The sequence below is a fragment of the Scylla paramamosain genome, chromosome 42, assembly GCF_035594125.1.
Source record: "Scylla paramamosain isolate STU-SP2022 chromosome 42, ASM3559412v1, whole genome shotgun sequence".
Taxonomy (NCBI): Eukaryota; Metazoa; Arthropoda; class Malacostraca; order Decapoda; family Portunidae; genus Scylla; species Scylla paramamosain.
In genome coordinates, this window is record NC_087192.1 from 12,131,242 (window position 1) to 12,143,403 (window position 12,162).

Sequence of the window (12,162 nt, forward strand, 5' to 3'; positions counted from 1 at the left end):
TTTCTCTGGTAAATTCTGGAACTCCCTGCCTGCTTCTGTATTTCCACCTTCCTATGACTTGAATTCCTTCAAGAGGGAGGTTTCAAGACACTTATCCTTCAGTTTTTGACTACCACTTTGGACCCTTTTATGGGACTGGCATTTCAGTGAGCATTTTTTTTTATTGGATTTTTGTTGCCCTTGGCCAGTGTCCCTCCTACATAAAAAAAAAAAAGGTAAACAGTGATGATTTTATGCTTTTTAATGTACCATATATTTTGGCAGATACGACGACTTTGAGATTAGACAATCCCCAAATTTCAGTTTGAATTTAGTGGTTTTAGCTGACATCAGCAGTATAAGACAACACATAAACCACCAAACCATCTGTGCTGAAGTTTAGATAATTAAGCAGCAGATAACTGAGACAGTGATGTACCAGTACAATGAATACCTTGAATGTATTACCAGTAATAAGGTACCATCTTCTTCAAGCACAAAAGTACACCTAAAATAAAATTCCCACCAGGTATTTTTGTACGTTTTTATGAAAAGGATGGATGAACAAAGATAGTTTAAAATTAAGTGCAGTACGATCAGTTTTCCTAAACATAAACAAACCTTTGCCTTGCACTACCTGCTTGTGTCGGGCTGTCAGCCATAATCTTCTTCTATATATTATGTTTCTTTTGATTAGATACACCAACATTTTTCAATTTTTTTCTCAGTACATGGACTTTGTCCTTATACAACAATGCAAGCTGGAGAGAGAAATTTATCTTCTTCTCAGTTTGCTTTCGTTTGCCTCTTAGCTTGGGGTTCCATGCCTTTATATAGATCCTTCTTCACCATTGGGAAAAACTGGGGAATATTCACACAGCCTTCTGCTTTGTCTGTAGTTGTACTACATTAGATTTTGTTTACACACTTTTCAACATGAATACATTTCAGCACATTTTTTCAGAACAGATTCCTATATTACTATGTCTAACTTTCCAAAAAGTCATAATATAAGGTTGCTATTTATTTACAATAGTATTTTGTGTAAAACTTCACTGTTTTTTGTATCTGACAACCAAGTTTTTTGTCTTTTTTAGGATGATTCAAGTGTCATCTTATACACCAAAATATACAGTACTTACACTGAAGAACGAGTTAGTTGGACATCATAATATTTTAATGCAAGACACATAACATATTCAGAATTAATAGTGGCAGCCACCCCAGCTGGGGTCACTGACAGTGATTAAAGATGGAACTGTTAGCAGTGTATTTTGCAAATTGCCAGCTGAGAAGAGAGAAGATTTAGAGACCCTCTTGATCCTCTGCATGTGAATGATGAGGATCTCATAGCAGGTTATAGGTTCTTTCTCCAAGAAATCCTGCAGCTGACTGAGGAACAAGAGCCACACCTTAGATAAAACACTGTGACACACAGAGGGAGCACGTGGGATGGCATAATGTAAATGATTACCTACACATCGCAGGCAAAAAGCCTCAGCCAGTGGAAAAAACAACTCTACCACACTGTTGCAGTGTGTAGAACAACAACACTGGGACTGAATGCATTTGAGATAATCCTTGGGGTTTCTATTGTATTGGGGAAGGTTGTTGTTAAGTTCTGGTGCAATACTGAAAAAATAGTTACTGAAAGCCTCAGCAATATCAAGTGGGTTATTTAATGCAGAACATTTTTTAATGCAGTGTCTTGATGTTAATTCTATTGCACACATTACCTTTAATCTCATTAATTATTTGCTCAGAATATCAGGTAAGGGAGTGGCATCAAGGGTGTCTTGCTTAGGGGTGTCACACAGCACTGGTGGTGATGAGGCAGGTGTGGGTGCCAGCAATGATAGTGATGGGACAGGTGTGGGTGCTGGCCATGGTGGTGATGGGGGAGGTGTAGGTGTCCCCTCTGGTGGAGGAGAGGCGGGTGTGGCTATCAAGGCGTGTATGGCTGTCAGGGCAAGCGTGGGTGTGGATGTGTTGGCTGGAGTTGGTGGAGGAGCTGTAGTAGATGTCCGGCCTGAAGGTCTTCAAGCTGGTGGCAGCAGGGCAGGTGTAGGTGCCTGGGAATTCTTGTTCACTATGTGTTTGTTGTTTTGGTAACAATGCCTGTGTCAGGCATTGTGAGGTTGTTGAAGAGGTCACTGCAGCACTTATTTGGCACTGTTGTTGTTGTTAGGGCTGTGATGAACTAGTGATCCTTATGAGCCTGGAGGAGTCCTGTGGGGTGATCACAGGCATGGCAGCTGGCCAGTCTTCCTCAGGAAGGCACAAGTGAGGCAGAGGACAGCAGGCTGACATGAAGGGTGGATGCCTGAGATCACCAGGAGGGTGGGCAGGTCGAGTGTTATGATGTTTATGAGGAGATGGTGTTGAGTTTGTTGTGGTGTGATGTCACAACTTGTTGCCACAGTGCTGAGTTAGTCTTGATTATTTTGTTTTCTTCTACTCAGGGGTTGTTTTACTACTTAACAGTCCTCTTAATGTGGATCCATACCTGGTACAGCCTATGAGGTGTTCTAGCTGGGGCTAAATTGCTACCAAGATAATAAAAATATAGGATCTTGCTGAGCTCGGCCAGGTATGTCCATTCACCTAGATACCCTAGAGAGAGAGAGAGAGAGAGAGAGAGAGAGAGAGAGAGAGAGAGAGAGAGAGAGAGAGAGAGAGAGAGAGAGAGAGAGAGAGAGAGAGAGAGAGAGAGTTGTGTCATAAGCCATTGCCAAGGTCATTGGCTGTACACACAATCAGAACTCCTCTCTCTCTCTCTCTCTCTCTCTCTCTCTCTCTCTCTCTCTCTCTCTCTTATTTAAATTATATTTACAGCGTGAATATTATTACAAAATTTAAACTTGAAGTTTCTTCCTGTCACAAGCAACTATTTTAGAAGTCTTGATATCATTTAATTTCACAACACCAGCGGTGTAGGGCACACATCCCTCCAGACATTGGCAGCCACTTTTGCCTGATGTGTAGACAGTTGGGTCACATCAGGTGTGGCCTGTGTGAAGTGGTTCCACAGGCGCGCTGCCCTGGCTTTGAAGGTTCGCTGGTGTTGTGAGGAGCGGGAGAGAGGCACCAACACTTGCTGGCTTCCTGCCCCTGCTTGCCTCATCATCCTCTGGCCTGGGTGTGGCAGCAGACACAGGTGGGTGAAGTGAGGGGTGTGCTGCACCTGAGCCTTGTGACACACCACCAAGGCTGACACGTCCTGTCGGTGCTCCAGTGACGTGATACTGGCTGCCATCTCCTCATCTTCCCCTAATAGATGAAGAGCACGTCTCTGCACTGCGTCAAGGCAGCTGGTGTGGGTGGGGGCGCTGGACATCCACGTCAAGGCACCGTACTCCATACAGGGATGGATTTGTGCCTTGTAGAGAGTGAGGATGCCTCACGAGTCCAGACTACCTGCCACCGTACAGAAGGCTGACACATGCCGAGAGGTCTGGCGGGGTACCAACATGATATGAGTGTCGTAGCGCAGCTTACAGTCCATGGTGACTCCCAGAATCTTGATGTGGTCCTGGAGAGGCAGCTGCACACCCTCAAACCATAGCTGTCTTTCCACAGCCTGTGAAGTGGCAGAGGACCATGAGATGACCATCGCATGTGTCTTGTCTGGAGCGAAGGTGACTTGTCACACCTTCCCCCACTCCTCTGCTACCTTCAGCTGTCTGTTAATGTTAGCCACTGCGCGTTGGCTGTCCTGGCGGCAGTAGGAGAGGGAGATTGTACAGTCATCGGTATACGCCTTGACTGCAAGTAGTTGGCACAGAAGGTCATCTATGTAGACATTCCACAGGACTGGTCCCAACACTGAGCCCTGTGGAACTGGCACTCCTATATGGGCAGGAGATGAGGTCCGCCCATGGATAACTACCTGAAGTGTCCTTCCTTTTGGTAATCCTCAAGTAGCATCAAGAGGCTGCTGTCGATGCCCTTGGCTCAGAACTTAGCCAGAAGTGCCACACTTGGTCATAAGCATCTGCAATATAAAGGGCCACTACGAGTGTGTCCAGGCCTTCGTCTATGGTGTCCAGCCATTCTTGTGAGAGGAGGAGGAGGAGGTTGGAAGTGGAGCGGCCTGACTGGAACCCGAACTGGTGGGGTGAGAGAAGCTGATGTTCATCCAGGTGTTGCCATATGACTGATGCCACCAGCTTCTCAAACACTTTGCCCATCACAGACAGCAGGGAGATGGGTCTATAGTGACTTGGGTCAAACCTGGACCCTTTCTTGTAGACCCTTTCTTTCAGCAGGGAGATGGGTCTGTAGTGACTTGGGTCAAACCTGGACCCTTTCTTGTAGACCCTTTCTTTCTTGCCTCCTTCCAGGCTGCTGGCCACTTTCTTTCTGCCAGGCAGACAGTATAGATGGCAGCAAGAGACACTGACAGCTCCCTGGCACATTGTTTTAGCACCCAGGGGCTGATCTCATCTGGACCCATGGCTTTCCCCACATCCAGATCCCTGAGTGTTTTTTCCACCATTTCCGTGGTGATGGGCACTGTAGTGATGGTGTGGGTTGTCTCCCGTGGCATCACTGGAGGGGGTTGGATAGGATCCTGAACTTGCATTTTCTTCGCAAATAGTTCAGGCAGCCTTGTCCTCACTGCTCAAGGCAGTGGATCCATCCTGCCTGGTGAGGGGAGGGATGCTGTCCTGCCACATCACGCCTTTACCAGCGTCCACCACATCTTGTCACCAGTTCCTGGGCTGGTGAGCTTGTTCCTCATAACCTCCTCCCAGTGACTCCTCGCCCACTTAGAGGTGGCTGTTATCCTCCTACAAGCAACTCGATGTAGGACATAGTTGTGGTGTGAAGGGCGCTGCTTGTACCTCCTCCATGCTGTGTGTTTGGCCTCAGCGGCTCCACGGCACTGGTAGCCAAACCAGGGAGGGTTTGTGGCCTTGGTGAGGTATGTGTGGCGAGGGACATACTGGGCCTGTAAGATGAGCAGGTGTGAGGTGACAGCGTGAGCCTTCTCCTCTGTGTCTCCCGTGAGCGTCACCTGCCAGTCTGTAGCTGTTAGTGCGTGCCTCATATCTTGCTATCTGGCCTGCTCCCACAATGAGATGGTTCAAGGTGCAGCTCTTTCTCTAGCCACACTGAGCTGTACCTTTGTCAGTATGGCATGGTGGTCAGAGCTTCCCACTTTTCCCAGCTGCTGACAGGTTATTCTTTCCTCAGGGAGGTCAGATAACATGGGGTTGAGCAGCCCTCCCCTTTCGTAGGTGTGGAATGTGACATGATTGATGAGGCCCAACACTGCCACTAAGTTGTTGTATGCTTGCTGCTCCAGATGGAAATTTAAATCACCCATGATGAGGACATTTTTGCAGCTGTGGCATTGGAGCAAGTTATCCAGTTCCTCCGCCAGGAAGTCAAGTGAGATGCGACCTTGCCTGAGGGGCCAGTATAATATGCAGAGCAGCAAGCCACTGTTGTTTTTTAACACTATTTGGAAGAATAGTGCTTCCATCAGCTGGGGCAGGTCGACTGACAACTCTTGGGTCTGGAGGTCACTCTTAAAACACGCAGCCACGCCTCCACCTGTTCTGCTTTCGCAGTCCTTCCTCACCCAGTTTGTGTAGCCTTTTATTTTTCCAAATGACAGTTCCACTTGATCATTCAGCCACGTTTCACTCACAGCCACAATGTCAGCTTTTTGGTGTAGTACAAAGTTGTGAGATTCTCTCTCTCTCTCTCTCTCTCTCTCTCTCTCTCTCTCTCTCTCTCTCTCTCTCTCTCTCTCTCTCTGTTAATTTATCTGAGAGAGAGAGAGAGAGAGAGAGAGAGAGAGAGAGAGAGAGAGAGAGAGAGAGAGAGAGAGAGAGAGAGAGAGAGAGAGAGAGAGAGAGAGAGAGAGAGAGAGAGAGAGAGAGAGAGAGAGAGAGAGAGAGAGAGAGAGAGAGAGAGAGAGAGAGAGAGAAATAGTGCTGTCAAGGTCACTGGCTGTCACACAGCTCTCTCTCTCTCTCTCTCTCTCTCTCTCTCTCTCTCTCTCTCTCTCTCTCTCTCTCTCTCTCTCTGGATACAGAGAATTTTTGTCTTTAGTGACACACCTTTCCACCAAATGTGTTCATTATATTGGAAGTTTACTATAATTTACAATAATTGAAAAACTAATCCAGGCTCTTTGGGCCAAAAGACTCAGCCTGAGGGGACGTCTGGTAAAAATCTGCAAATATGCAAAACTGCGAATACCAAGCTGCGAATACATGGAGGAACACTGTATAGTGGTATCAACCAAAATTCCCTATCTAGTTTCTGAGGTGAGATACAGCAGATGATATAGAAACATCTCTGTGATGTCACTCATTCTAATCCAACGAATTCACACGAGAAAAGTAAATTGTTGACTCTTCTCGCTTTCTTACCTTTTGATCTGGGGATGCCATACTCTGGCCACTGCCAGTGGAGCCACTTATACTGGTTATAATGTATAAAGTTTCTTGCTCTCGCTCTTGCTCCCTTTCTCACTCTCAGTGCGGATGTGACCTTAAACTACATAAACCCTTAATGGCTGAAAAACTCTTCACTTTCACTCCTTTCTCCCTTTTTACTTTTCAAGGCTTCAAACAATCTCTCAACTGTCTCCTGAATTCACATAAAGCTCACTGGCATATGCCAATGATGCTGGTCTTCCAGCCAAAGCACTAATATCTAATGCAGCTCACAGATGATATTTAAAAAGTTAATTGGAATGAGTGCACATACCATTTACCCAACAAAACACATGGGCTTGGCCTTCTTGATCAGGTTATCATACAGTGATTTTACGTAGATTATAGATGCATATCAATGTGCAATAATTATCTTAAGAATATAACACTAATTTTTTTCATACATTGTGTATTCTGCCAAAATTTCCCTAAACTTAATCAATCTACATAACATTAACTTTACTAGCCGTGAATTCACAAAATAAGGAAGAAATAGTGCACATAAATATGTTAGTCGTGTATACATAGCTCTGCCAAGAGTAATACATACCAAATAGTTGACAGTAGTCTTGTAATTTGAACCTCCCATTTCCTTGAAGAATCGGTAGTCAGCCACTAACAGCAAGGGACAGCGTGTTTTCTCCCCATTGAAATTATATGCCTCTGCCTGCTGTCTCTTGACTCTCCGCTTGGCTCTCAAGATCTGGTCATTTAAGGCATCCAGAACCCCTCCATCAGGAGGCTCATATCCTTCAATCCATTCATTCTCATCCTCTGCTTCTGTAATCCATTTTAACAAAGGTATAAATAGCAGACAATGCACTGCCATATTTGTCATCCAGGAAGATGCACTTGCCTACAAGATGGAGTCATGTTTTACATTATTTTTTAAGAGGAAATTTAAATAAATTGTATTAAACAATTACTGAATACTATTTAGTCAACTTTTAATAAGCATCATCAGCTTTACATAGAAAAAAATATATATCTATTTATTCACCTACCAGAACTTTTAATCCCACACAAAGTGATCCACACAAAACATCACACACTTATAAAGACATCATTTACACTCTTAGCCCTGTCAGAGTCAGGTGGAAAGAAATAGCCTTGTGGCCCACTGTACTACAACCGAAGAACCTAGGCACAGCACAGTTGGCAACACACATCCACAGCAAGGCCTGACAGCATACACTGCTTTGCCTCTGCCCCTTTGTAATGAAACTGTTACCTACCCTGCAACTACTCAGAACACAGTAGATGCATGGTATTTCCTACAGAGTGCCTTGCACTCTTCCAAGCGTTAATGAGACTACTTCATTTTCATGCACTCACCACTGTAGCTCTCCATTCACCTCTATCACACATTATCACCCTTGCTTAGTGCACATTCCTCTCAGAGATAAGGGGGGGAAAAAGAGAGAAAATGAACAGAGAAGGAGGAAGATGACAAAAAGAAGAGAGAGAGAAGAGATAGTGTAAGGAGACACATAAGTGATGGGTTGAGGAAGGAGCCGGGTTACTTTAGAAATTAATAGAAGTTGAAATAGTTCTTCCCTACCCAATTTACTCCACTCCTATTCCTTCTTGAAAGTTGAAATTAATATTTTGTATAGCAGAAGAGTTGTTCTTTCCCATAGTATAATTAGTTTCACCCAGCCCTCCAAATAGTTCCACAATAATCTTTTAAAATTAAGTGTTTAGACTGTGTTAGAGAGCAACGTATGAGTGCAGCAGAGGTGAGCGAGGCAAAAACTCACCCCTCCAGCTCTGCTCCCCCCTCCTGGATGTGTGTTTTAGCGAGGCGTGTATTGGGGAGGGTACCACTGATTTACACTTATGGATGGAATATTGGTGTGACATCCAGAGGATATTGGTTAGTATTGTGACCCTACAGAGGGTCTGTAGAATATACTAGTGTATACTGGGTAGTACTGTAACCCTATGGGAGGTCTAGAGTATATTGGTTAGTACTGTGATCCTACAAGGGGTCTACACTTGAGTGATTACAGATATTGTGTGGAGGGTGTGTAGGCCCTTCTAATTTCCTGCTACTCCTGTGAAACAGTGTGTAACTGTGCACAGTCCTGTTTTGTCTGGCTGTCTGGGATATTTGTGTCATCTTACTGAGTATTCTGATAGTCCAGTCAAATTAGGAAAAAACAAACAAAAAAAATGATAAGCTGAAAATTAGTAAATAACTTCTTTAGTCATCTAGAAATAACATACCAAAAGTCATCAATAATCCACCCTGTGCTTCGTCCACATTTTGGAAAATGACTGCCAAATTTCAGTTTTCACTATTTTTGTGAAAATGGTTGCTCTGACAAAACAACTGTGAGTACATAAATAAAGAGCATTAAATTATCTACAAAAAAGGTTCTATGTATTTTTCTCTGTGAGTGATTACTTTAAAGATATTAAAATATTTTAACCCTTATTCAGTTCTGTGCTGATATGGACATAGCTTATTCACTTCCTTTCTGTTGTGTATTGGTAATTGCTTGTTTTATTTTTACTAAATATTGGTTTGGTAATATAAGGTCAGTTTCTTTCTGTTTTTATTTTAGATGATAAACCAATTTTAGATTTTAGATGATAAAACCAAGATTGGAATATGCGGCAGTGGTATGGTCTTCTCATATAAGGAGGAATATTATAAAATTGGAAAGAGTACAAAGAGCAGTCACTAAGATGGTTCCGGAGTTGAGAAATTTGACCTATGAAGAGAGATTAAGAATGTTGGAAATTCCTATCCTTGAAAATAGGAGGGAGAGAGAGAGAGAGAGAGAGAGAGAGAGAGAGAGAGAGAGAGAGAGAGAGAGAGAGAGAGAGAGAGAGAGAGAGAGAGAGAGAGAGAGAGAGAGAGAGAGAGAGAGAGAGAGAGAGAGAGAGAGAGAGAGAGAGAGAGAGAGAGAGAGAGAGAGAGAGAGAGAGAGAGAGAGAGAGAGAGAGAGAGAGAGAGATTTAATAAACACCTATATAATGATAAATGGTATGGAAAATGTGGACAAAGAATGTTTAATAAATCTAGACACACAGAGTACAAGGGGACACAGTAAGAAGTTGAAAAAAGTTAACTGTAGAAGAGACGTCACGAAGTATAGTTTTCCTCACAGAAGCGTGAACAAATGGAATGAACTCCGTGAAGACATTGTGAATGCTGAAACCGTCCATGCTTTTAAGACCAAACTGGATAGATATAGAGATGCGATGTAAGATTACTACCCTCCCATAAACCACAACAACGTAAATACAATTAGGTAAATACACACACACACACACACACACACACACACACACACACACAAGATCAAGTGTAAGGAAAACTGTGGATTTAAAGATAAGAAAGTGGTGGCTGAATAATGCAAGGGAAGAAGAGCAACAATAGAGAGGGAATAGAATATGACTGAGAAGGAATCTAATATATTGAAAGTAATGTACACAAATATAGATAGGCTTGTGTGAAGTATATTGGAACTAAGGGATATTCTAAGCAATAACAAGCCAGGTGTTGTATGTTTAACAGAGACCAAATTAGAAAGAGGAAATACAAATAAAATTTGAAAAGGAAGGGTACAACATTTGGAGGAGAGACAGAAAAGGTAAAGTTGGGGAAAGAGTGTTAATATTAGCGAAGAAGGACATCTTGGTTGAAGAAGTAGAATACAGTGATAGGACAGCAGAGGTTTTGGGTATTATAAATAAAGATGACGAAAAGAAAAAGAGAACAAATTACTGTCACATATATATACCATCCAAGACAAATGCATGGAAGACAAATGAATATAAGACGATGCAAGAAGAAATATGGAAATGCTTAGAAAATATGACCAAAAAAACAAATAAGGTGTTGCTTATGGGTGACTAATTGCAAGAATGTAAATTGGGATTAGTTAGAACTATGGGGAAGGTGGAGATTTGTGGAGTGAAGAGATAATGCAATTAGCAATGGTGAATACTTTGAAGCAGTGGGTTGATGAAGCTACAAGATACAGAGAAGAGCAACCTTCAATGCTTGATGTAGTGTGTACCAAGAAGCTGGAATCCAGGACAAATATGAAAAATTTGCTCCCATTAGGAAAAAGTGATCACATTGCAATAGAGGTTAAATTAGAAGGGATAAAAGAAAAGGATTGGAAAGACTACAGAAACTATGCAAAGGCAAATTTTTAAGAACTTAAAAAATTTTATGGAAGTATAAAGTGGGAAAACTTGTTGAAATACAAGGATGTACAGACAAAATATAGAACTATTAGATAATTACGAGGGAGTGTTTAAATTTGTACCAAAGCACAAAGTTAAAAAGACCAGGCATAGTTGGTATAATACCAGATGTCCAAAGACCAAAAAAAGGACAAGGATAAGGCATGGAAAAAGGTGAAGAAGCAATGAAATGAAGGAAATAGAGAAGAATATAAACAAACAAGAAATTAATATCTTAGGATAAGAAGAGAAGAAAGGGACTTTGAAAAGGATATAATCAACAAATGTAAGGAGGAACCAGAGCTTTTCTATAGATACATAAATGGTAAAATGAAACATAGAGACAGTATTCTTAAGTTAAAAAGAGGCAGAAGGGCATATGAAGATGACAAGATGAGCGATATTATGAATGAGAGTTTTAAATCTGTATTTAAAGGGGAAGCAGATTCTGTAACTTCTACAGGTGGAGTGCCAAATGAGAGGTTACATGAAATTAAGGTGAAAAAGTATGAAATCTACAAGCTGTTGACTGACTTAGAAGTTAGAAAAAGCAATGGGACCAGATGGTGTGTCAGGATGGGTAATGAAAGAATGGAGCCAATCTGGAATGTGGTAAATAGTTCCTTAAGTGAAGGAAGAGTGCCTAAAGAAAGGAAAAGAGCCAATATAATGCTATCTATAAAGGAGTTGATAAAATGGAGCCACTAAACTAGACCAGTATCATTAACTAGCATCACAGGTAAACTCTGCAAAATTATAATAAAAACAAATGGTGCAGTACTTGGAACAAGGTAATTACAGATAAACAACTTGTATTTTAGACAAAAAAGGTCATGTGTTACAAATCTGCTGAGCTTCTATACAAGTGTGATAGATATGATGCAAGAAAGAGATAAATGGGTGGATTTGACAGGGTACCACACATGAGCCTACTGTGGAAACTGGAATACGTAGGACGATTGAAAGGCAAAATATTAAGTTGGATGCAAGACTATTTGAAGGACAGACAAATGAGGACAATAATCAGAGATAATACTTCAAGCTGGAGTGAGATAACAAGTGGAGTACCACAAGGACCTATATTAGCACAGATTATGTTTCAGATATACATAAATGATGTAGAGAAAGGATTAAATAGCTACATTAATGTTTCCTGATGATGCAAAGTTGCTAAGAGTTATAAAGAGTCAGCAAGATTGTAAGGAACTACAGAGAGATTTTGATAAAATTTATGCTTAGAGTCTAAAGTGGAAATTTGAATTTAATCCTAAGAAATGTCATGTGATGGAGACAGGAAAACATACAAGGAGACTTATGTGAAACCATAAAATAGGGAAAGATATGATGATAAAATGTAATAAAGAAAAGGATTTGGGGGTGATTATCCAGGACACACTGTCACCAGAGAAGTATATATGGAATTTTTGGCTCCATATATAGAATGTTAAGTAACATTAGAGTGGCTTTTACTTACATGGACATGTATATGATGGAAAAAATAATTACAACCATGATATGGCAC

At 41.9% G+C, this 12,162-nt stretch overlaps 1 protein-coding gene across 3 annotated transcripts in view; it reads right to left on the bottom strand.

Annotated features, from left to right (window-relative positions):
- LOC135093237 (ADAM 17-like protease) overlaps positions 1 to 12,162 on the bottom strand; it is a 219,524-nt gene that overhangs the window by 102,956 nt on the left and 104,406 nt on the right. For all 3 annotated transcript variants that reach the window (XM_063992245.1, XM_063992244.1, XM_063992246.1), the window contains one exon: positions 6,985 to 7,214. In XM_063992245.1, the coding sequence (XP_063848315.1) occupies positions 6,985 to 7,214 (230 nt within the window). The remainder of the gene's footprint in view (positions 1 to 6,984; positions 7,215 to 12,162) is intronic.